Source organism: Erythrolamprus reginae, chromosome 1, assembly GCF_031021105.1.
Source record: "Erythrolamprus reginae isolate rEryReg1 chromosome 1, rEryReg1.hap1, whole genome shotgun sequence".
NCBI lineage: Eukaryota > Metazoa > Chordata > Lepidosauria > Squamata > Dipsadidae > Erythrolamprus > Erythrolamprus reginae.
In genome coordinates, this window is record NC_091950.1 from 199705970 (window position 1) to 199730709 (window position 24740).

The window sequence follows — 24740 nt, forward strand, 5'->3', positions numbered from 1 at the left end:
TGAGTTCTAAAACTCTTTACTAACATTCCATGTGCACCACACTTCTGTGCATACGCAGAAGGGACCCAGGGGAATGGGCAGAGTCTCCCACTGCTTGCGCTACCGGTTCTTAGAACTGGACCGAACTGGGAGCAACCCACCACTATTATGATGGTGATGAAAAAGAGTAACTTTATAATCAACCCTTGCATTAATGACTTTTGCAGCTTTGTAAAGCAAAGGAAAACTGAAGAAAGATCATAAGCGTAGCCACAGTTTCACTTAGCAACCGCTTAATAACCAAGTTGTTGATCCCAGTTGTGGTAGTTAAATGACACAACTTGTATTCTATCCGGCACTACTCCTTTCTTTAGTTCTCCTAGTCCTCAACTTCCTTTTCTTTCCCCACTCACTCCTGGCTGCTGCATTTTATGACTAAACCATATCTATGGAAGTTTTATTTTTTATCCTAATGAATTATACTCCTAATGCAATCCTAAATATATTAAGCCTTAGGCATAAATGTCAACTGATGGGACTGATTACCTAATCAGCCTGTTACGGTTGTGACCTTGTCTGTTTTATAATTATTTTGGCCATAAGAGATACGACCTGGGATTCAATTCTAGTCACACGCAGCTCCTTGCATTCCTGGGCTCTCCATCCTCTCTTCTTTCCCCCAATTGTTGTGTACTCCATGAAGCATAATGGGCTACAATTGATGCCTATAACAGAGACAATGTTTGTACTGAATGAACTCCGTCTCTCTCTGCCTCTGCCCTCAACTTTAGATATACAGATTTGCTTGTAGGTGCCCCACTGTTTATGGATCGTGGTTCAGATGGCAAGCTTCTGGAAGTGGGCCAGGTGTCGCTATACCTTCAACAAGCTTCTGGGGGGTTTCAGAGTTCCGCCATGAAGTTGAATGGCTTTGAAGTCTTTGCAAGATTCAGCAGTTCAATTGCCCCTCTAGGAGACCTTGATCAGGATGGCTTCAATGGTAATGCATTCAGTCACAATTAATGTTGTTGCTATTGAGTTGATTAATAATAATAATAATAATAATAATAATAATAATAGTAGTAGTAGTAGTAGTAGTAGTAGTAATAGTAATAATTTATTAGATTGGTATGCCGCCCCTCTCCGAGGACTCGGAACGGCTCACAACAATACACAGTATACAAATCCAATGTTTAAAAAACAATTTAAAAACCCTTATTATAAAAACAATCACACAACCCTAACAAACCATACATAAATTCATAGTAGCTAAGGGGTATATCAGTTTCCTCATGCCTGGCGACATAGGTGGGTTTTCAAGAGCTTGCGAAAGGCGAGGAGAGTGGGGGCAGTTGATTCCAGAGTGCCGGGGCCGCCACAGAGAAGGCTCTTCCCCTGGGTCCTGCCAGGCGGCATTGTTTAGTCAACAGGACCCGGAGAAGGCCAACTCTGGGACCTAATTGGTCGCTGGGATTCGTGCGGCAGAAGGCGGTCCTGAAGATATTCTGGTCCGATGCCATGTAGGGCTTTATAGGTCATAACCAACACTTTGAATTGTGACCAGAAACCGATCGGCAGCCAGTGCAAGCCGATTAAATTGTGGGGCGAAAATTAAACATTTTCGCCCCACAAGTATTTTAAATTTTGTAATTATAACTTGATTAAACCTTATGGTTTGGTTCAAAATGGTTTTGTTTGGATTATTTTATCTATATTTTTAATGCTTTGATAGGCCTTGCTCTAATCTAGCAATCAAATGTTGTTTGAGTTAATGCATTTTTTAAAAATATGAAACTTTGAAAAAAATACTGCACAAATAAAGAGACACATTTTAACTGTGGAATGGCCTGCACTTCTGTATCAAGTACCACGTTACATAAAATTATCTCTAATTAATAGGATTAGTGCTAAATTATTTACACTTTTAATTGGAAAATACTGTATATCTTTAAACTAGGTAGTTCTTAACTTACAATTGGAACTAGAAATTCTGTTGCTAAGTAATGTGGTTGTAAAGCATGACAATAGTGCTTAGTGACATCAATCTCTACAGTCCCAGTTGCTGCAGGTAACTAAATCCTACTGTTGTTAGGCAAGGCACCTTCCTGCTGCTTTCCCATAAATAAAGCCATTGGGAAGCCAGCTGGAAGTTTCAAGAACTAGGCTGATAGGCAGATAAGTGTCTGCCACCAGCTGAGAAAGGGAGTGAGAGGATGTGCAGATTGAGGAGATGCAAGGTGTGTATGAGAAGTGTAGGTCAGGAAGAGTGTGATGGAGTGTGTGAGGGGTGCTTGAGGATGCACAAGTGGGATATGCAGATCGAGGAGATTTACTCCAGCAACTTTTCCTGCCAGCTTCCCCATTGATTTTCTGGAGAAGCCAGTAGAAAATGTCACAAATGCAGTCAACATTTTTTCAGTGCTGCCATAACTTCAAGCAGTGACTGAACAAATGAGCACCCCTTTACACTATTATTTTGAAAATATATCTATCAGATTGAATTGGCTGTAATCCATGTTTAAGAGGAAGTCCACTCTTGATTTAAATGGGTTATGGCAGAACCCCTTGAAATGTATATTGGCTTAGTCCAACTTAATCCATGGCCCTTTATTTCATAACCCTGTGCTTGTTCCTATTTAGAGATGCTAAACATTTTTCACTTTGCTTGCAGACATAGCAGTTGCAGCACCTTATGGTGGAGAAAACAAGAAAGGACTAGTTTATATCTACAATGGGAGAGCCACAGGATTGAATGGAATGCCATCTCAAGTCCTTGAAGGACAATGGGCCTCTGAAACAATGCCACCAAGTTTTGGATATGCCCTGAAAGGAGCTATTGATGTGGACAAAAATGGCTACCCAGGTGACGTTTCTATAGTGATAAAGGCTTATGTTCAGTGGATTGCAAATATATTAGCATTTATGTGGTGTATCTTTCTCTACTTTCTATTCCCAACTCACCCTCTTGTATACACACACACACCAATCTTCTCTAGAATGTTCTCTGCTGTGTAGAACAAAGTTGAGGAATATATAGACTCTATTTTGCATTCCATTGTAGCTAGTGGACACAACTGAATATAATACAATGCAAGATTGTATGGATTAAAGAAGCATTTAACTTAGGGAAAGCCCTATTTTAATTTATTTAGTTTTAAAATATTACTTATCATGGTGATAAGTTTTCAACGGTAGGCAAATATCCAATCTAAAAATCTGCATATCTTTTTTCTACTTTCAGACTTGATTGTAGGAGCTTTTGGTGTTGACCGAGTTGCATTATACAGGTATGTTTTTAGTAGAATATTAGTAGAAAAATCCAATTCATGTCAGCAGCTAGAAAAAAAAAAAGATAACTCTTATTAAACAGGCCTTAGTCACAAGTGCTTGTCTCTGGAGAGTTCACAAGTAGAGTGTGAGGGTATTAATATCTTCTGATATGAAATTATTTAGCAATCTTTATTGAAAAACATGCTGTCTCTGATTTAGAAGCTATTGTGAGTTGAAAAATTATCTGTCATGATTTTGATTCTTTCTCTTTAAAACCATCCAAGTTGCTAGCTATTCCTGTATCTTATTGGAATGAATTCACCAATTCTGACTATGTGCTGGGAAGAAAATACTAATTTCCCTAGAATCTCTCCCCTTTCAACTTCATTAGCTGATTTTAAGTTCGTGTACTATGAAATTTCTCTTCATTCTCTTTTGTATGTCCATGCTTAATTTTCTACAGCTTTGTGGATACCTAAACAAAAAAATCCCACCCAATTCTCAAAAGCAGTATTGTCCAGGTCCATTGATTAGGTTGGTTGCTATTTCTGTTTAGAATTGTCCAAAATATTTTCCCTCCTGCTATTTTCTACTGTCTTCATCAAATTCTTTGAATATACAACTTCACCTTTCATTATCTAATGATTCATTTTCTAGTGAAAGGTGCCCCTTTCAAATTTTTCTTCCTTTCTTTTTAAAGGGCCCGGCCAGTCATTACTGTAAATGCTGGATTAGAAGTTACCCCAACAATTTTAAATCCAGAGAACAAAATCTGTGAAGAAAATGGTCAAAAGGTTTCTTGGTAAGTTCAATTGATTCCCCATTAACAGTTTGTAGCTAACATTGTCAGCCAAATTAAGGAACCAGGAACATCTGTAGCTGATGAAAGTAAATAATGCAAGGGCAAGCGTCTTTCCTTTCACCATGCCTCATTAGTTGTATCTATCTATCTATCTATCTATCTATCTATCTATCTATCTATCTATCTATCTATCTATCATCTATCTATCTATCTATCTATCTATCTATCTATCTATCTATCTATCTATCTATCTATTGTTAGAGTTGAAAGGGACCATGAAAAGGATTCAAATGCATTATGCTAATTACAGAAGGTTGCTTCCTTATATCTGATTCTGTGTTTCCCTTCCTCAAAAGCAGTGAACTATGCTGAAATCCTCCTTCATGTTTATAATGCTATAAAAGATTGCTCCAAATGGGAAAGAAATTTGATTCATTGTATAGGATGTAAAGCCTCATTTAAATTCCATGAGTCTGAATTCTAAGCTTTTTCTTTAATGATTAACAACAGAACTGAGGGCTAACACAACCCACAAAAGTAGTACTCTTGTTGAATGGTGTAAAGTTGCCCATGCCTTTATTTAATAATTCCCAACCATTTTGATTAGACTTACAACTATGTGAAAAGCTTCTTGAGCTTCCTCTTTCTAGCTCAGATATATAACACATCTTGCACTTATCAAAGTTGATTGAAATTAAATATCTAAAATTGCTTGGTACATGCTGAACTAATTAGTTAATCTAGTACTAATATATATTTAATAATTACAAATTGAAAAAGTGATAAAGAATTATTTTAAAACTAAATTTAATAATTCTTGGGACCAAGAGTCTTGCACTGGAGTTGAATCCTAGTCCCAATTCTGAAATTCTGATCTGAGAGCACATGAGAATCTACACCCTTTCAATAACATAAAAAGTGTTGTTGTTTTTAATTTTTCTTTAATTCTCTCACTAGCTTTAAAGTAAAGTTCTGTTTAAAAGCTGACGGCAAAGGCAATCTCCCCGCGGAACTCAGTAAGTTCTATACATTTGTTTTATTGCACTTGTAAAACTAATAGTTTAACATATTGTATTGTGTGTTCATACTATAAACAGACAAGTCTTTAAACTTTGGGAGATGGTCCAACCTCCACCAGTATTAAGACATAAATAAATCTACTCAGTACTACCTAGAATGTGGGTGATGGATTTGTGCTGATTGCTGACCAGAATCAGATTTAATTTAGAAGCAGTTTGAGCTTTCTGGCAGGCAACATCCATATACCCTCAACATCCATTGAAAGCTCAGAATTAATTATTTACAGACCATGAACATAGGGATTGAGGGCACACAAAATAGCTCAGTGGTTTGGTCATTCACAATTGCTGCAAATATCTGCCAAGAGTGATTGCATTTGTATATAAATCGTGAATGTTCCAACATTGGAAGTTTTAAAGGAACGATTAGCCAACCATTTGCCAAAAGGTATATGGTTTCCTACCTGAGCAGGGGGTTGGACTAGAAGACTTCCAAGCAGGGGTGGGCTACTGCCCGGATGGGGGGACGACAACACAGTGGGGTAGCAAAAATGGAATTCCACCCCAGAACACCCAATTTGCACTGAAAGGTGCAGAAGCCACGCCCACAGTGTGGTAGTAAAGACTTTGGTAGCCCTTCACTGCTCCAAGGTACCTTCCAACTATGTTATTCTGTTACAGCATGTGTTTGTTTGCTTACTCTGAGAGGCTCATTCTTAGCCCTTTCATCCAAGGTCTTTCTATGGGAGGAGTTAAGCACATGGGTAAGATCACAAATCTGAAGGCAAGCAAGTACTGCCCACTTCTTCTTCAGTCAAATTTTACCAGCCCAGCTAGGAAATGACACAAGGGCATAATAGGTGAGGAAGTATCTGGAAGGTCAAGCAAGATGCACAGCATCAACAGCTGCCAATTCAAATAGTCTATTTAAGGCTACCATAATGTTGCTTAACTGCTATACCTCATCTTTAGCTAGAACTGCTATGGATGGTGGAAATAGTGATTCAGCATCTTCCAACAGGCTATATATAATAGAGAAAACTGGAGTGATTGAAAATACAGTGTTCCCTTGCTTTTCGCGGGGGTTGCGTTCCGAGATCGCCAACGAAAGTTGAATTTCCGCGAAGTAGAGATGCGGAAGTAAATACACTATTTTTGGCTATGAACAGTATCACAAGCCATCCCTTAACACTTTAAACCCCTAAATTGCAATTTTCCATTCCCTTAGCAACCATTCAGATTATTACTCACCATGTTTATTTATTAAAGTTTATTTTAAAAAATATTTATTAAAGGCAGACGAAAGTTTGGTGATGACATATGATGTCATCGGGTGGAAAAAACCGTGGTATAGGGAAAAAACCCGCAAAGTATTTTTTAATTAATATTTTTGAAAAACCGTGGTATAGACTTTCCGCGAAGTTTGAACCCGCGAAAATCGAGGGAACACTGTAATAGCTTTTGTATAAATGAATGAAAAATCGGTTGCAGCCTTTAGGCTAATGAACCAGTCCTCATAATAATTTGAGATCTCTGCACTAGAGCGCACACCTCCTATTTCATTTTGAGAACAAGGTGTCAAAGTAGACAACTAAAAAAAGTCCTCTAAGATACCTAGTATAAAGGGCAAGAATCATTGCCAACATATTTGTTTTCTGCAACCCCTATTAAATGGTGCTGGATCTCCCTTGAATGCTTCCTCAGCCTTTCCAACTGCTGAGAAAAACACCTTACCAATGGTTGCTGCAGAGAACACGCAAATCTAAAGGCTGTATTACTAAAATGTTTTTTGTCTTTGGTGATAGCTTTCCATGTGGAGCTTCTATTGGACAAACTTAAACAAAAAGGTGCCATAAGGCGAGCTCTGTTTCTCCACAACAGACAACCGGGTCACTCAAAGAACATGACAGTCTCCAAAGGAGGTCGAAAGAGTTGTGAAGAACTTGATGCTTTTTTAAGGGTAAAAATACTTTGCCCTGATTTGCTTTTTATTTTGTATGGTATGGTTTATCTTAGCAGCTTCCAGTATCAATGGCCAACATAATGATTTGTACATTATCTAGTTTTATCATAGATATTTTTTCCATATATATTTTAATGAAATGACTATGTCCATGCAACATGTCCAAGTGTGTCCAGCTGTAAATAAAATGGAACATGAACCATGTGGATGGTTCTATTTCTTGATCCGGGATTTGGAGTCAAACAGTTTCTTTGGAATTGCCTCATTCCCACACAAAGATGGAGAAAAGTAAACATAAAGAAACAAAAGACATTTTACCCATTGCTCTCACTGGTGATTTGGCTCATTAATCTCTCTGGAACTTGCCAGAGTTTTATAGCTGATGATTTTTCTCTTTACCCCTAGGCTAGTGCAGTACTTATAGATGATTGTAAATATTTGTATGAGACTCTTGTAGAGAACAATAGAAATGACTGTGGAGAAACTAGACAGAAACAACATCTGCAAAAACATGCTTTCAGCATGGGAAACAGAAAGTGTGACAAGGAAATAGATGTCCTCTCTAATTTGCTAGAGTATAAGAGGGAGATAGGGAGGAGGAGGAAGAAAAATCAATCAGGCTTCAGGATTCTATGACTGGATTTTATATCCATAAAGTAGAGTTCAGTCAGACTTGTGACATCTGTTTCCTGACTGGTTCTCTCTCAAAGGGCAGACAACATTTGATAGAAGTCATATTCACCTAATTCTGCAGTTCTGATTTTTGTTTTATTTTAAAACATAACCCTCATTTTGTCCTTTCTAGGATGAATCTGAATTTCGAGATAAACTTACTCCAATTACTATATTCATGGAATATCAGCTGGATTACAAAACTGCTTTGGATTCTACTGGTTTACAACCCATCCTCAACCAATTCACTCCTGCAAATATTAGCAGACAGGTATAAAGCTGGGGAGTGTAATATACATTTTTTGCAATAGAAAGGGTTTTTTTTAATGCTAAAGATATTTTTAAGGAATTGTATTAGAGAAAGAAAGGATATTAACCCCCCCCCAATTGGTTTTTCTGATCAATTGTAAAGTTTTCTCTTTTTTAAAAAAAAGTTCTTTAATGTAATTTGTCTGAGTTGAACAAAAACACTGTTTCTTGAAACAAGCGAGTATTTTGCTATTCCTCACTATTATAAATTATAAAATTTATTCCCACAAGAAACGTTTTCATATTATTACTTGGCTTAGCACCAAAGTAAGATGAAGGTGAGTTACATCAGTCTTTAGTAATCTGACAAAACAAGATTAAAGAGTCAAATATTTGGGATTTAATTTTATTTTTCTTCAAATCTAGGCTCATATTCTTTTGGATTGTGGGGAAGATAATATCTGCCGTCCAGATTTAAAAGTGACTGTTGACAGGTAAGTTCTGATTGATTTTTTATTCTAAAGGTACATAAATATAATTAACAAAGGAGTAAATAAGCACAAATGTGAAGGTGATAGCATAAAAAATGAAATTGGCAAGGCAGAGTATCTATTAATTTGGAAGCATGAAAGGAGGAAACTCAGATAATAGATTCTAAGGTCCCAGACTTGAGTAGTGGGCAGTCAGTTACACTGAAATGCTTCATTCTTGTCTGCAATATTTATTTTGATCTAGCTAAATCATGTCTGCCAAGCTAGCTGAATGCTGAATGAATAGTGAAATGTTTGGAGTTCTGTGATTTTATGCCGATCTTGATTTGCTAATGTTCACTCACTTAAACATATTATATCTTACTTTTTAAAGTAAGAAATACTCTTTTTAGCCCATGCACACATCCCTTTCACTTTTGTTGGAAGATAGGAAACATTTATTTCAATCTGATTGTTTTGTTCACGCTGAGAAACTCTGCTGACTGCCTTGCTCATTGCCTTGTTAACAAACAAGACATTTATATCATTTTCAGAACAATTATGATGTTAAATCAAAGATTACTTGTTAACTATGGTTTTGTGCTTTAGCTATCCTGGAAACAGGACACTGTGGCTCAGTGGCTAAGACACTGAGCTTGTTGATTGAAAGTTTGGCAGTTCAATGGTTCGAATCCCTAGTGCCGCATAATGGGTTGAGCTCCCATTACTTGTCCCAGCTTCTGCCAACCTAGCAGTTTGAAAGCACGTAAATGCAAGTAGGAAAATAGGGACCACCTTTGGTGGGAAGGTAACAGCGTTCGGCGCGCCTTTGGTGTTTAGTCATGCCAGCCACATAACCACAGAGATGTCTTCGGCTTTGAAATGGAGATGAGCACTGCCCCCTAGAGTCGTAAAAAATTAGCACATACTGAATGTGTAAGGGGAACGTTTACCTTTACCTATCCTGGAAACTGTGATTAGAGTGGTTTAAATTATACTAAAAGAAATCATATTAAAAGAAATTAAAAGAATTTAAATGTATTTGTGTATTAGTCTTTTTTAAAACAGAGTTCCGTGCTCCAAATGTGCAACTGATGTTTTTAAACTATACCTGTTGGGACAAAAAGATCAAATCACTTTCAGTTAGAGACTGAACAAGCAACAAAATACATTCTCCCATTCTAAGGAAAAATCAATTTGCCAGAGGAGGGGAAATGAGCAACCGAGAGACGTTCTATTGGAACTTTCTTTTTTTTACTTTATGTGACCTGTCATGTAGCTTTTACTGTGCCTATATAAAATTATAAGTTTATCACCACAGACAGAAATCTTGAATCCACAGGAAGAAGATACAAAGAAGAGGCTATATTTTAAATATGATAAGCACTTTTAATCTCTATCTTCCTCCTGTCTAATTTATATTCATTTATCCCAGATTGAAGGGCAAAATGTATTGGGACTCAAGCATATATGATATGTGTGATATAAAAGCAGTTCTCATAACTCCATTAATTGCTCCTAAGCATAAAGATAAAGCCCAGGATAGTATTGGAAGACCTTGGATAAGATATTCAGATGCTGTCAAGATTGTACACCTAAAACAATTAAAATAGTGCAAGCAATAGTAGTCCCCGTGAGACTGGATGGAAGTGAAGAATTTGGACCTGAAGAAGTCAGACAGAAAAAAACAAAACATGGACAACTTGAAGTTTGGTGTTTGAGAAGATTCCTGGGAATACTGTGGGCAGCTAAGAAAACAAACAAATAGATCATTGAACAAACCAATGCATACTTCTCACTCAAGGCCCACATGGCCAGGTACCAATTATCCTACTTCAGATACATTGTGCAAAGAACTAGCTTTCTAAAGACAGCTCTAAAGCTGGGAAAGGTGGAAAGAAAGCGAAGAGGGCAACCTGAAAAGATGGACGGACTTAATTACCATGGTGATGGAAGCACCATTGAAGTATTCAAAAGACCGGTTAGGTACAGATCTTCATGGAGAATCTATGTTTTTCACTAAGAGTTGAAACTGGACAATCAATCAATCATGCCTAGGATCATAAACATTATTAAAACTTAGGATGACTAAAGGCAGCAGAATTCAGGGGGTTCAGATTCCTTCTTTTATAGCAAAAAATAGTTGTACTTTTACTTCTTTGGGAACTTTCAGAAAATCATAATTGCCATAATGGTAATAGAAATATATATAGAGAGAAAAAAAATAAAAACATCTTTATCTTCTCTCATTGCTACTGTTACCCAAAGTATGGGAATCTACTATATACTGCCCATAATTTTTGCATTTGTATTTGATGACAATCTAATCTGCTTCTGGGCTTCAGTATGCTTCTGAAAAGAACTCTATGGAGGTAGAAATAGCAGTTTCCCAACATTGGATTACAGGTCTTACTTGGAAAAATATTTTGATCAAGAGGGATCACTTTCATTTTGTCTTGGTCTTTTGCAGTGATCAGAAACAAATCTACATTGGAGATGACAACCCATTAACCCTAATTGTCAACACCCAGAACTTAGGCGAGGGAGCCTATGAAGCTGAACTCTTTGTAACCATCCCACCACAAGCAGACTTCATTGGTATAGTTCGCAACAATGAGGTAAGTCTTGTGAATCTGCATGAATGATCTTATTATTGCTACACATTGGAGTAATAGCTCAAAGCTTCAGTTTATGCTCTCACTGCAGAAAGTCTCTGGATCAATTTCCGATCCAGCTATTCTTCTGTATCTTGTATGAGAGCTGGTAACAGATCAGTCCATCACTCAAATACAAATGGAAACCAGGCCTGCTTTCCCAAAGAGGGGATCGTGCAGCCTGTCACATTGTGACATGGAGAAGAAAGATACGTCTTTTAATCTTTATTTCCACTAAACATTAGTCTCACGATTGATATACCACTGTTGCTAGAATTGTTGTGTAATGGCTTCTTAACAAAAACATATTTATTTCAGCTTTTCTGCCTCTGAAAAGCTGTTATTGGGTTTTGGTTAGTTTGATTTACTATAGTTTTATATTGTCAATGAAGTAAAGTATAACTTATTGGAATTTTTGTGATCTTTTAATATTAGAAGTCTGAATACCCTCAAAAAGAATGTAATGCAGCAAAACCTAAATATATTGTGGGATGTTTAGGGGACGAGGTACCTGTTACTTCTGAATGTCTGTTAAATCCAAATTTATGACATGGCATATATTTACAGAATTTTGCATCATGTGCCTAATTATGTAATTATAATTATGACTGAAGCTGTTTGAAAAAAATAAATAAATATAAGTGAATAATTTAGACTATGGACTTAATTCACTCTTCCAGGAGAAAATCCAGATGCACAATTTTTTTCCGGTTGCATTTGATGACCAGTAAATTAAGCAATTTATTATTTTATGTATCATGATTATTTTAAGACATATATAAGCACTTTATCTGGTATGCCAAATGAGCTATTGTATCTTGGCTATTTAATTTTAGGGGAAAAAACATTTGCATTCATTGCAGGCTCTCGCAAGACTTTCATGTGCATTTAAAACTGAGAACCAAACTCGGTTGGTTGTCTGTGATCTTGGAAATCCTATGAAAGCTGGAACAAAGGTAAGAATGAGTTCAAATATTTGTCTACTCTCTTTGGATAAAAGAAGGGGGAACCCATCCATAGAACAGGGCTTGCTAGAATGGGATAGAGAGACAACATCACACTTTGATTCAGAGCTAGTACCCAAGCTGTAGTCTCTTTCTGGATGTTGCCTATTAAAATCTGTATATTTTCTCTTGTGTTAAAGCTCTCAGCTGGTCTTCATTTTAGTGTTCATCAACAATCTGAGATGGATACTTCTGTCAAGTTTGATCTACAGATCCGTAGGTAAGGAACACTTACAGCATGTATTTTGTTATTATTAAATATGATTATTAATAATTATTGTTATTTTAAATATTTTAAAATATGGATAGCCCTGTGGTAAGAGATTAAAATATAGGAGCATCATATTTTAACCTTAAACATGTGTGTATTCCAATTTCATCTCATTAAGTTTCATTTCTAGCTTTTTGGGTCATTAGTATCAGAACTGGAATATTTCAGAGTGCCCTTTTATTTGATAGTTTTGGTGGTCTTTGAATTTAAAGAGTTGGTTATTGACTTTGTTCTAAATCTTTTTTTAATATGAATGCCCCTGAATAGTATTCTGTGCTACATATCTGTTATAGCCTAATTTCTGAATGTGATGACATACCATAACTTGAATATTACTATATAACTGCATTATTTTACAGCTCCAATTTGTTTAACAATCTAAGCCCTGTGAGCTCTTATCAAGTGGACCTGGCCATTTCAGCTGCTGTAGAAATCAGAGGGTGAGTCCTGATCTCTTCACAACCTTCTGTCTTAATTTGAGGGTTCTGATCCATGTACTGTATTCATTCAACTCTGTTTGCTCCTCACTCAATTTAGGGTCTCTTCTCCTGATCATATTTTCCTTCCAATTCCCAACTGGCAACCAAAAGAAAATCCAGAAACAGAGGATGACATAGGACCTTTAGTTCAACACATCTATGAGGTATGTGGATGCTCAGAATGATAAATAATAATCATAGATCTGAAGATGCAAATCGCCTTTCCCCCCTCTTTTATCCCTTATTGTACCAGTAAGCAATGTTCCCTCTAATTTTTTTCTCTGTGTTCAGAAAAATATAGTGTTTGAGCGGCACATTTTCATGCCTGAACACCTGAATTTTTTTCACATATGTCACCCAAGACAACAACGAAATAAGTTTTCGTTTTGATCATCATTATTTAATTTTGGATGAAGTGACAACATGATGGGATTTGAGACAAGAGCCTTTTCTATCAGCATACCAACATTTTGAAATATTATTCCCCAAGTTGATTACCATTTGAAAGCTTGTTCATTTTAAAATTGTTTTCTAAGTATATGTCTAACTGTGATGGTGTTGATTTTGGTACTCTTATTGGAGTGATCACATATTTTCTCCAGGATGATGTTCTCAACCTATTCCTTTTTTTCCTCCTACTGTGTCAAAAATATTTAATTTGAGCCTGTCTAAGTAATGTTTAATTGCAGGGGGTAAAGTTATAAAGTAGATGAAATATAATGATGAAAGTTATAAAGTAGATGAAAGAACTCTGCTTGCGGGTTGAAACTAAAAGTAACCTTGACAACTTTAAGACATGTGGACTTCAACTCCCAGAAATCTGGCAGTTGAAGTCCACAAGTCTTAAAGTTGCAAGGTTGGAGACCCCTGGTCTAAGGAGTTTCATGTCACTTTAATAATGAATTGGAACTCTCCATTCAAACATCCCCTTCTCTGACTGACTGCCAATCCATGGCCACTTCTTCTCTCATAACTCTCCAATGGAAGCCTCCACCAAGGTAACATTGTAGGGATGTCGCTTCAGGAGAGACCAAAGTTAAGGGACAGAGTAGGCTGACCAATGGAGTCCAGAGGGGCGGAGCTTCCATTCCCCTCTGAATCAATGGGGTAAAGAGTCTTTACCCTCTGGGAGTACTGGATTTCAACTCCAGCATGCTCAAATCATCATGGCCAGTTCAATACATATGTGAAATATTTCAGACTTCTGTAACTGTTTACCATTATCAAGGTCATATTTCTGACTTTCTATATCCCAAGCCTAATTTTGGTACTGTTAAGCTAAGTGCAACCCAAACATTGCCATATACTATAGCAGTGTTTCCCAACCTTGGGAATTTGAAGATAATTTGACTTCAACTCCCAGAATTCCCCAGCCAGCAAATGCTGGCTGGGGAATTCTGAGAGTTGAAGTCCAAATATCTTCAAGTTCCCAAGGTTGGGAAACACTGTACTATAGGTTGATATGCATTATCAACCATGTACATGTGGCACTTATTATTTCTTTGTGGGAAGGAATGTGTCATGTCGTCTTCAATCGACATTCAGTCTAGTAGGGTGCAACCTTCACTTATTGTTTTATACTACGAGTTGATTATTTATTTATTTGTCAGATTACTAAAGCTGGCCAACTCCATAGCAACACCATGATCGGTGGTAATTATTTTGCACTGACACAAATAGTGTAATCCAGTTCTTTTGCATTTCATTTCAAAGAAGGGAAATAAAATTTTGTTATGTGGTTTCTCTTCTTTGTATCAAGAACCTTCTGTCTCTCCTGTCACTGGTTACTGCCCTGTACAATTATTTTATCCCAAGCTTGTCAGCTTCCTTCTGAAAAATCCTCCCCCTCTGTTTGATTGTTTTCCCTTCATTTCCCCATTGGACCATCAAGCTATTTTTCTGTGACCGTTTCTCTCTCTTACTTCTGCTCTGTTCAGCCACCTGGTCACAATGTGATTAAATGGTTAGAAAAAGAGCCAAACCAGAGGGAAAGAGGTGGGCAGAATATGAAATCCTGCAGTATTTTTTTAACAAGTTCATTGGTCAAATAATAAAAGACTGGGCTTTAAAAAAATACTGATAAGAAAGTAAAACATACAATGTGTTAACTAAATAAAATTGACAAGAGTTTTCCCACAAATTGTAAACATGATAAAATATTGATATTTATTTTGCCAGCCCACTGGTAGATGCATCAAACTGTCAAGTACATGAGGGAATCAACAGAGATGGGCTCATGCAAAAGGTTTATCGATCAAAACCACATGTTCTGAAAAATTGGTGCCTGTTTTTATGATACGGGTGGAAGGGATCAAAAGCAAGTCAATCTGCCAATCAGAGCCATGCTAATTTTGCCTGGCAATCACCCTGGCAAACAAGGATGAAAGGATTGAAATCCTGAAAGGGTTTCTTAAGTTAGTTCTGTTTATAGCCAGTTTATGCACTTCTAAGCAGCATAGAAAAGTCTTCAGATTTGCTTGTTGTTTACTGGCTTCAAGTAGTTAAAAAGAAACATTTCATCCAATTACACGCAGAGACTATTTGCTTTTTACTAACTGGGTCACAATCTGTACAATCCTGCTTTGGAAACTGACTCATTCATTGAACGTGGTTTCTATTGAATTGATTTGTTTTCTACTTCTTTGTTAGCTCAGAAACAACGGTCCAAGTACCTTCAGCAAGCTGATGCTCAATCTTCAGTGGCCATATAAATACAACAATAATACTCTTTTATATATTATCAAATATGAAATTGAAGGACCCATGAACTGTACATCTGATATGGAGATTAACCCACTAAAAATCAAGGTAAAAGAAAAGTCTGTTTAGATTGTCTGAATATCAAACTGCCCATCTGTCTGTGTGTTAAACTATCGGGGTTATTGTACCAATAAAGGATGTTTGGCATCAACAGAGGAAATAAAATAAACAATTTTAATGAGATAGCAGAGCCACCTGTACCAAGTTGAAAAATAGAGGTGATCACATTGGTATGATCTATGAAAATGTCTGGAAGAAGCTTCAACCCATGGTTAAAAAACTGTGGCAACTCTCTGTTTCCATAAGGACATCTGGAACCAGTTGGTTTTCATATTGTGGGGTTAATGCATGAAATATTATGTATCTTCATAGGTGTTCCCCAGCATTTTCTATGTTGTTTATCATTTTGGGGTGAATAGCAATAGTAATAGCACTTAGACTTATATACCGCTTCACAGTGCTTAGAGCCCTAAGCAGTTTACAAAGTCAGCAGATTGCCCTCAACAATCTGGGTCCTAATTTTTACCCATCTTAGAAGGATGGAAGGCTGAGTCAACCTTGAGCCTGGTGAGACTTGAACTGTCAAATTGCAGGCAGCCAGCAGGCAGCAGAATTAGTCTGCAGTATTGCACTCTAACCACTGCGCCACCATATGAATTGATTTTATTCATCCTAGTGTTTCTTCTGGCTTACTCATTGACATTGAATCTTTGATATTGTACATGGGTAGGAGAACAAGGCACACAGCATGTTCCAGTGGATCACACATTGTTATATCCACAAATAAATGTGGATTAACAGCATTGGGAGTTTGTTCCGGAAATGTGCTAGTAATCAAAGCTATTCTTGATGATACAGGTATCAACTTCTCAGCAAGATGAAAGGAACGAAACACTTAGTGGAGAAGATATCCGCAATCATCAAATCCACCGGAGAGATCTAAGTGTTCCAGAGGAAGATGTACAAACTTTGGTAAAGTCTTTGTGCTAACTGCTTTATAAACAGTCCTTTGTCAATATTTCAGAAGGACCAGATGTTATTGCTGGAATCAATTTATTGCCTTAGCAAATCAGTGTATGGGCTATGGATAAAAGTAAGAGAAAAAACAAGGACTACTTGCTGAGCTAGTTGAATTACAGAAGTTCAGGAGCTGCAGTTGTAAGCTTTCTTAATATGTGACTTTTGGTGAAAAAAGAGTGGTTTGAAGAAACTTCTTTTTCTGTTGCGTCCAGCTCATCTTTTCTCCTTATGGTATATTCTCCAACAGGGGCAAGTTGAAGTATAGCCTGCATATGGCGAAGTTCTTATTGCAATACCCCAGTCTCTGCAGGATCAAAAAAGTTGGATCTCAATGGTCCTTAGTAGGGATGATTTAATGCAGTCTCCTCACTGTACTTCATGCTGCTTTGATGTGTGATGTGCAAGCTGCTGCAACTGATTTGCCAGCTGAATAATTTTTTTATCTAAAAATTATTTTTACAGACATTCCTGGGAACACTGGTGTTCTTAAAAAAATGTATTAACGACTTCTTTACAGTTGGCTATTTCAAGGGTGATGGCATCAAATTTTTAAAAAGTGCTTCATTATAAAGGTGTGATGAAAGGAAGAGCAGTGAAAAGAGACAGTTTTGTTTCCTTTTACTTAATTTTGCTTGAAGTCATATATGCATAAGATCACATCATATGGATCTCAACTAAAAAATGTAAAGCATAATTTTTGGTATTACAGTCCTGACTTACAAATAAATAATCAGAGGTGCAGAAGCCAGAAAAGCCTATTTAAAATTCGGATATTTTCTTTCAATTGTATCTCCATCTTTTTTCCTTCAGTAAATTATTTAAAAGAAGGAAATGGCACACCAGCTGTACAATATAATTTTATGAGTATTATCAGAGCATCAATTGGTAAAAAAAGTCGTGATAGCAACCAGACCCATGCAATTGAAATTCTGCCCCTTTTCTGCATGGAACATTGTGCGACTGTGTGGTTGTAGCATAAACTCTTGGGCTGGAAAATAATATGTACATTAAATCTAACAAGTAGCTGAGTAACTAAATAAAACCAACCTGTTTTTCCTCCCATCCTCCTCTTTTTTAAATGCCAGGGTTGTGGAAACGCAGATTGCTTAAAAATATTTTGCCAAGTTGGTCGCCTAGAGAGGGGGAAAACTGCAATTCTCTATTTGAAATCTCGCCTTTGGGCTCAGACTTTCATGACTGTAAGTATCTAGCATTATTTCATTCTGCTCCTGAGTTCAGATAATAGCTGATTCTAATAAAACCTTTCTCTGTCATTATTCCCATGACAGAAAGAAAACCAGAACCACTCCTATTCTCTCAAGTCATCAGCTTCTTTCAATGTCATTGAGTTCCCCTACAAAAATCTTTCTTTTCCTGAAGATGTTCACAATTCTACAATAGTAAGCTGTTTGATAATCAAAAGTAGTTTTAATGTTGTTGGTGTAATTAATATGAAATGAAACAATAATCTGATCAGCTTCTGCTGTTTTTGCTAGGCAATATTACACAATTGCTACTCAAATTTGTACCATCTGATTACATGCTGCTTAAGTATTTATTAAATTTGAGTCTTTTAAAAAGCTTTGGACATGATCTAAAGTCTGCTGTCCAATTTGGACTCATTTATTGGGGGTGGAGGAGCAGCTGTTTACATGTGCAATAATATTTGCTTATGTTTTCTATTTATATTTTAAGAAACTAGTTGTGACTAGGCAGCTTTATTTGATAGTGCAGTTTAGAATGGTCTTCACTTGGAAACATGAACTACATTTAATTTAGTTCCATAAAAGCCAATAAATTGAGCCAGAAAGCATTGTGCTTCAAAGGCCTTCTGTTTTGACATTTATAATACCATGCACAAACTTTCTAAGATACAGTATCTATGTGCATTTGATTTTCAGCTAGGTGGAGAATCTCAAGCAGAAGACAGAATATAAGTAGCCCCAAGGCTCTGTGTCCATCCCTTTGTTCAAGTTGTGTCACCCTACCTTTTGAATTCCAATTCCTTAGTCTTTCAAACATATCCTTGTCATCTTAAGGGCTGGAAACATGCACTTTTCGCTCCTATAAAATGTTTTAGAAAGCTTGAGTCTGCAGATTCTGTTGCAGCACAGAGAACATCCATAGGTCTTCAATCATAAGTCAATTAAATTTTCTCATGTGATCTTCATTGTGGAATATGTTGTTCAGCCTATTGGATGGTGGTGAAAATATTGTGCCATGTTATGAAATTCCTATTTATATCGTTGACCCAGTTTATCTGACCCATTTTTCAGTAAATATGTTGGCATTTCTTTCCTTTTTAGGTTACCACAAACATCTTGTGGGGTATTCAGCCAGCACCAATAACAGTACAAGTATGGGTAATCATACTGGCTGTCTTAGCAGGATTATTACTTTTGGCCCTTCTTGTTTTTATAATGCACAAGGTAAGTGAGTATTTAATGAAATTCTCTCCATTTTTGTTAAAAATAAAATAAATGTTTGAAATAATTTCCAGTTTTAATCCAGTGTGAAAACCTGAAAGTTTCGTAACTGAACTTGCTTTGTTAGATTGAAATAAATAGATAGGTTCTTCTTGTGATTGAGAAAATTCATTTTTTTGAAAGCCCCCCCCGCCCCCAAAAAAGGTAGGTGAAGTTCAAGATTCTTTCTATTACATATAAAGACATTCATAGCATAAAGCCTGGTTATTGAGGGGCAGCCTTTCTCTGATTTTTTGGCCCTTTGGGAAGTATCAAGGACAGTCGAGGTACCCCAGTTCTATTCAATTACACCATAGAACCATGCTTTTTCCATATCTGCTCCTGCTCTCTATAATACCTTCTCTCCAGTTCCAGTACGACCCCATCTTTCTAGTTTTCCAAAAGGCTTGAGAGATCTGGCTCTTCCCCCAAGTTATGGGCTATACCGGCCCGCCTGCTGTCTGTGACTGTGGAGGTCGGGTCCACTCCAGTGTGAGGATGAAAGAGCTCACCGCATCTGCTGGGACTCCTCCGATTCCTGCTTGCCTGATGAATCATGAGGAAAGCAGGAACCGGAGGAGTCCTGGCAGGCGTGGTGAGCTATTTCATCCTCGCACTGGACCGGACCCCGACCTCCTACCAAGAGCGGCCGAGCACAGAAACCATGCAAACACTCCAGTGCAGTGACTGTGCTGCACCGTGTTGCCGCAAAGCAAACAATTAGGGCTCTGTAGAGTGGGTCTTGGTGTTTAGATCAGGCCAGGGTCCGACCCTCTAAATCCATCCAAATTTCTCATGCGACCCCATGGCAAAATTAATTGCCCACCCCTGGGCTAAGTTGTAACTGGAGCCCAGTAAAGGTGAATGTTCAGATTTGAGGGATTCATATTTGAGAGCACCTAAAGTTATTTTCATGCTGATTGTATGGTTCTTTTGTTGTGTTTTTGTGAGCCACTCAGTGTTATTATATGTAAGATGGGTAGTCATATAAGATGTTTAAAATAAATAAATGTGGCACTCTTTTCCTTTCCACAGTTTAAAAAGAAACAGAAATAGAGGGTGGGAGACTGAGGTAGGGTATAACAGAATGTGTCTTCATCTCTATTTTTATCCTGCCAACAAGCAGAGTAGATCACTGGTTCTAAAGTTGGAGCATTTCAACTTGCAAACAAGATTGACCTGTTCAAATATTGTCCATGGCCATTTGCCACAGTTTTTCCTGGGAAGAAGACAAAGCTGAAAACCAAATTGAAAAACTGTTGCTCGCTTGGCTGAGACTATTGCTTGAAAGTTCTCTGTGGAAATGATAGAAATTGGCATGCCTAAATTAATACAAATATGCATGTTCTGTGTGAGAGGATCATATACTAGTATTGTATATCCGATCTTTCCAACTTACCTGATACAATACCATTACTCAATACACGTACTAGCCTCAAGGTTTATGTGTAAAGAAAGGTTTGCTAATAATTGCTTACCTGTGGTGGAATCATCAACTAAAGGAGAGGAAGGAGTAAGAAGATGTCCCAGCACAGTGCTAAGCTTCATGGAAGAAAATGGCAGAGGCAAGACTTATAGAAACATAGAAACATAGAAGACTGACGGCAGAAAAAGACCTCATGGTCCATCTAGTCTGCCCTTATATTATTTCCTGTATTTTATCTTACAATGGATATATGTTTATCCCAGGCATGTTTAAATTCAGTTACTGTGGATTTACCAACCACGCCTGCTGGAAGTTTGTTCCAAGGATCTACTACTCTTTCAGTGAAATAATATTTTCTCACATTGCTTTTGATCTTTCCCCCAACTAACTTCAGATTGTGTCCCCTTGTTCTTGTGTTCACTTTCCTATTAAAAACACTTCCCTCCTGAACCTTATTTAACCCTTTAACATATTTAAATGTTTCGATCATGTCCCCCCTTTTCCTTCTGTCCTCCAGACTATAAAAACTTATTAAAGCTTTTATCTATAGCTTCTCAAGAGAATGCAGTCAGTCTGGTGAGATTCTTATAAATAGGTTTTATATGTATCGACAACAAAGGCTCTTTATCAACAATAAAGAAATTTCTTTGGTCTATTCCTGGAGTTATTCTGGTTGCTTGCACCTCTTGTTATCGTGCTTCCTGCTATATAATGTCTTCTCTACATTACAGGTGGGCTTCTTCAAACGTGTGCGACCACCTCAGGAAGAACAAGAAAGAGAACAACTGCAACCTCATGAAAATGGAGAAGGGACCTCAGAAGCTTAAGCAGTATTTTAACTGCGTCTTTTACCAAAACATTTAGAATGATTGACAACTTCCTTTAGAAATATGCATTTTGATCCTTGAGGATTGCATAGCAAATGCCTTTTTTGCTATTGGCAAAATTAACTGGGAACTGAAAGTGACACATGCTTGTTTCCCTGATATTAATCATGTCCACATTTGTGACTAATACAAGTGCACTGACTAATGTATTTTAGTGCTACAATTTTGCTTATTATGTCCAAAAGGCAAAATGAGGAGGTGAGGGGAGTTTGTTTGTTTTTATTTTATTTTTTATTGGTACAACTTGAGCTCCTCCACTACTTGCAAACTTATAACAACTACATCTGTCTAGAGAACATGAACATAAAGTGAAGACTTGCTCTTGAACTTCTTAACTGGACTTTCCCAAGGTACTCACCAGTTTCTGAAGATTTTCTTTCACCTTTTCTAAGTTGGAGATATGAACAGAATGAAGCATTGACTGAAATACTGACAGATCTACTTCAGTTGACTATTTAGGGGTAACTTCTGTATGGAAGAGGACCTTGCTATTGCCATGAGGTGGTTCCCATTTAAGGAATTGCTCTCCATTTTATGGAATCTTTCATTTGGAAAGATGTACTTTGGTTGTATGGAAGATTATAGATTCCCATTTACCAGTTCCCATATCCAGTTTTATGTAGCATCATGAAATTGACTGATTCATGAAATCGTTTTCTGATACCCTTTTAAAATTTTATGTGGGTTTTTTTTAACATTAAAAAAAAAGAAATCAAAACTTTTGCCAAGTAGTCCAAATTCTACATTTATGATAAATACTACTATTCCTGTAGAGCTTCCTCAGATATACATTGCAGATTTCAACTCTATTTTTCACATAGAAATTTAAAAATCTAATTTAAGCTTATTAATAGTTTTAATAATAAGTTTAAAGGAACTATCATCCTCATCCCAGAAAGTAAAATCATAATCGATTTTGGTTCCTATGTTCATAGTTATTTTGAATGGCTAAGTAAATTATAGATGGGCAATTTGAGACCTCTAGCTTACAGTCAATCTTTGAGCCCCCTTTTTCAAACCTCTTTGAGAAATGTTTGCTGGATGCTGACTAGTTTCCTACCATTCTGGGATGGGAGCCCATATAAACTCTAGTTTAAACCCTCAAAAAGAACTTTGTATTGGACACGGACAAGAGAGCTGGGTATTAATGGGTCACTTTTATTATGATACAAATAATTTAGACCTGTAGAGGTAAAACCTAAATGGGGTGAAATTCCCTATCACATAATATTTCTAAGCAACTATGGGCAAAGCTCCTTGCTAAGCAAGGGGAGGGTTCAATGGCCCTTCCCTTGCTCTCCACCACACCACATGGCATGTGGGAAGGCTCAAACCCCCCCCCCCCCCCCAGATCCCCTTCCAAAGACCTGAATAGATGAGCCCCAAGAGCACTCCCTCTCCATCATTCAGGCTCTACATGCCTGGAGCTTCTGAGGAGGGACAGCCCAAAAGGTGCCCTAAAGGAGAACACGCAGCTGCTGCTAACACCCATTTCCACCCCTACCTGCCACCCCAGTGACCGAGAGGAATTAAGCCAAATGGAAGCCGGATAAAGCTAAAGGTAGCTGGAAAAACCACCCCCTAACCGAACCTGTCCCCGAATCTCAGTGTGGAGTAGGTGAAAAAACAGCTGCACAATAAAATGCTGCAGCCACAAAAAATTCCTACTCAGCCCCAACCAGCGACCATCAGTCACATTGACACAAGGGGAGGGTGGGTGGGTGCCAGTGATGAACATCTGAAAAGGAATAGGCTGGAGGAGAGCAGGTCCTTTTATTTAGGCCTGGGCCCCCCTCCTGGCCTGCATGGAGCATGCGTGGGTGGCCGTGCTGCATTCTGGGCGATCCCAGTGTGCCCTGGGATTGCCCAGCCATGTGGAGCAGAGAGCCACTCCTTCCGGCCCTCACCGCAAATGCCGGCCGGCATCCAAACCGCCGACCAATAAATCTGGTTTAAACCCTCAAAAAGGACTATCACAATGAAAAAATAAAAGTAATACCCCCAACGTTCTCTCAAGATCTTCTGTTACACGTGAGATAAGACCCCAATGATCAATGGCCTTCAGATCCCCTCCCTCAAATATTAAATGCAAACTTGGCCAACAAACGTTCTTGTGTTCCCAAACTAAGTACACTCCCATCTATAAACCTAATAATAAATGTTAGGTTATTTATTGTTTTAGTGGTCAAGCAGTAATGGTGCTGGAGAACAATGTGGTTTTTAATAGGGCGCACCTAGCTTTTTCCCAATTTTAATGCCCAGACTTTGTATCCATTCCACAGTTTTTGCACTTGATTTGCTACATTCCAGCCAGCAACATCGGAGTGTGGCATCAAACAAAATTGCTTGAATTTCAGGGTACAATTTTTTTAAAAGAAACTCAAAACTGAAAGCATGGAATACTGGGAGAAAAATGTTTGTTCTAAGTAAAGTGCAAGAAACATGCTGATCATTGGGAGCCACCCATAATTGATTATAAGAGGACAGCTATATAAATGCTATAAATAAACATGTTGATGTTGGATAAGAAAACACTGCAGCCCAGCATCTTGAATTAGCCGCAATCCTACTAAAATGACAAACTGTATAGTGCAGAGTGCATCATTCTGGCATCACAAAATTACACATTAATACATAAGTAATTGAGTTTTTGTCGTATATGTCAAGCCGAAGCCATTTTAGTAGGGTTCTTTGGCCTGCCCCACTTTATGCTATTTTAAAATGCATTCTTTGCTGTGGGAATTTGGGAGGAGTAATTGTATGAGGGAGGTCTGCATGTAGCCATAGACATACGATTGTCAAGGTCATCCTTTGTCTTTGCACTCCTGCATGGAAGGAGGTGGGATTTTCTGCCGAGTTGACAGATGAAGATTGGCCAATGTGATGGATTTGGGGGGGTGGGGACAAGGGCTTAAACTTTCAACAGGGTGGAGAAACCCCAGGAATTTCAGATTTGGGTTTCCCTCAGATGGGCCAACATGGCTCTTAATAAATTGGAACTTTGAGGAATACTTTGCCTTGGACTCTGATTTAGTTTTAGATGCAATTTGGAACCCTCACACTAACCCAAATCTCTCTTAAAACTCAACCAGTTACCCTGAATCCTTGGGGTGCTCAGGGTCCTGAGCCCCTACGCCAACCCAGCAACGGGTGGTGTGAAGACTCACAGAAGATGGAGGAAGAGAAGCAAGACACGGGGGAGCAAGTAGAGAACGGATCATGTGTTCACATTGAGACCCTCTGCTTTTCTTCCAAAGCCATTGTGGAAGCCAAAGAGGCCATGGAGGGGGAACACCGGTTGGAAGCTTGGAACAACCAACCAGCCCTGAAAGCAAGGTGCAAATGGAGGG

The 24740-nt window shown here is 37.8% G+C and overlaps 1 protein-coding gene across 2 annotated transcripts in view; it reads left to right on the top strand.

Annotated features, from left to right (window-relative positions):
* ITGAV (integrin subunit alpha V) overlaps positions 1-22108 on the top strand; it is a 79467-nt gene extending 57359 nt beyond the window's left edge. The window contains exons 12-30 of one of the 2 annotated variants that reach the window (XM_070731901.1): positions 771-979; positions 2651-2842; positions 3221-3266; positions 3950-4051; positions 5009-5067; positions 6876-7030; positions 7839-7976; positions 8381-8448; positions 10895-11042; positions 11942-12034; positions 12223-12302; positions 12713-12793; positions 12891-12996; positions 15482-15640; positions 16451-16564; positions 17698-17811; positions 17902-18012; positions 18919-19041; positions 21235-22108. In XM_070731901.1, the coding sequence (XP_070588002.1) occupies positions 771-979; positions 2651-2842; positions 3221-3266; positions 3950-4051; positions 5009-5067; positions 6876-7030; positions 7839-7976; positions 8381-8448; positions 10895-11042; positions 11942-12034; positions 12223-12302; positions 12713-12793; positions 12891-12996; positions 15482-15640; positions 16451-16564; positions 17698-17811; positions 17902-18012; positions 18919-19041; positions 21235-21330 (2194 nt within the window). In that variant the 3' untranslated portion in view covers positions 21331-22108. Of the gene's footprint in view, positions 1-770; positions 980-2650; positions 2843-3220; positions 3267-3949; positions 4052-5008; positions 5068-6875; positions 7031-7838; positions 7977-8380; positions 8449-10894; positions 11043-11914; positions 12035-12222; positions 12303-12712; positions 12794-12890; positions 12997-15481; positions 15641-16450; positions 16565-17697; positions 17812-17901; positions 18013-18918; positions 19042-21234 lie in introns of both variants that reach the window. The other variant, XM_070731900.1, reaches the window with a different exon arrangement.
* The last annotated feature ends 2632 nt before the right edge of the window (positions 22109-24740 follow it).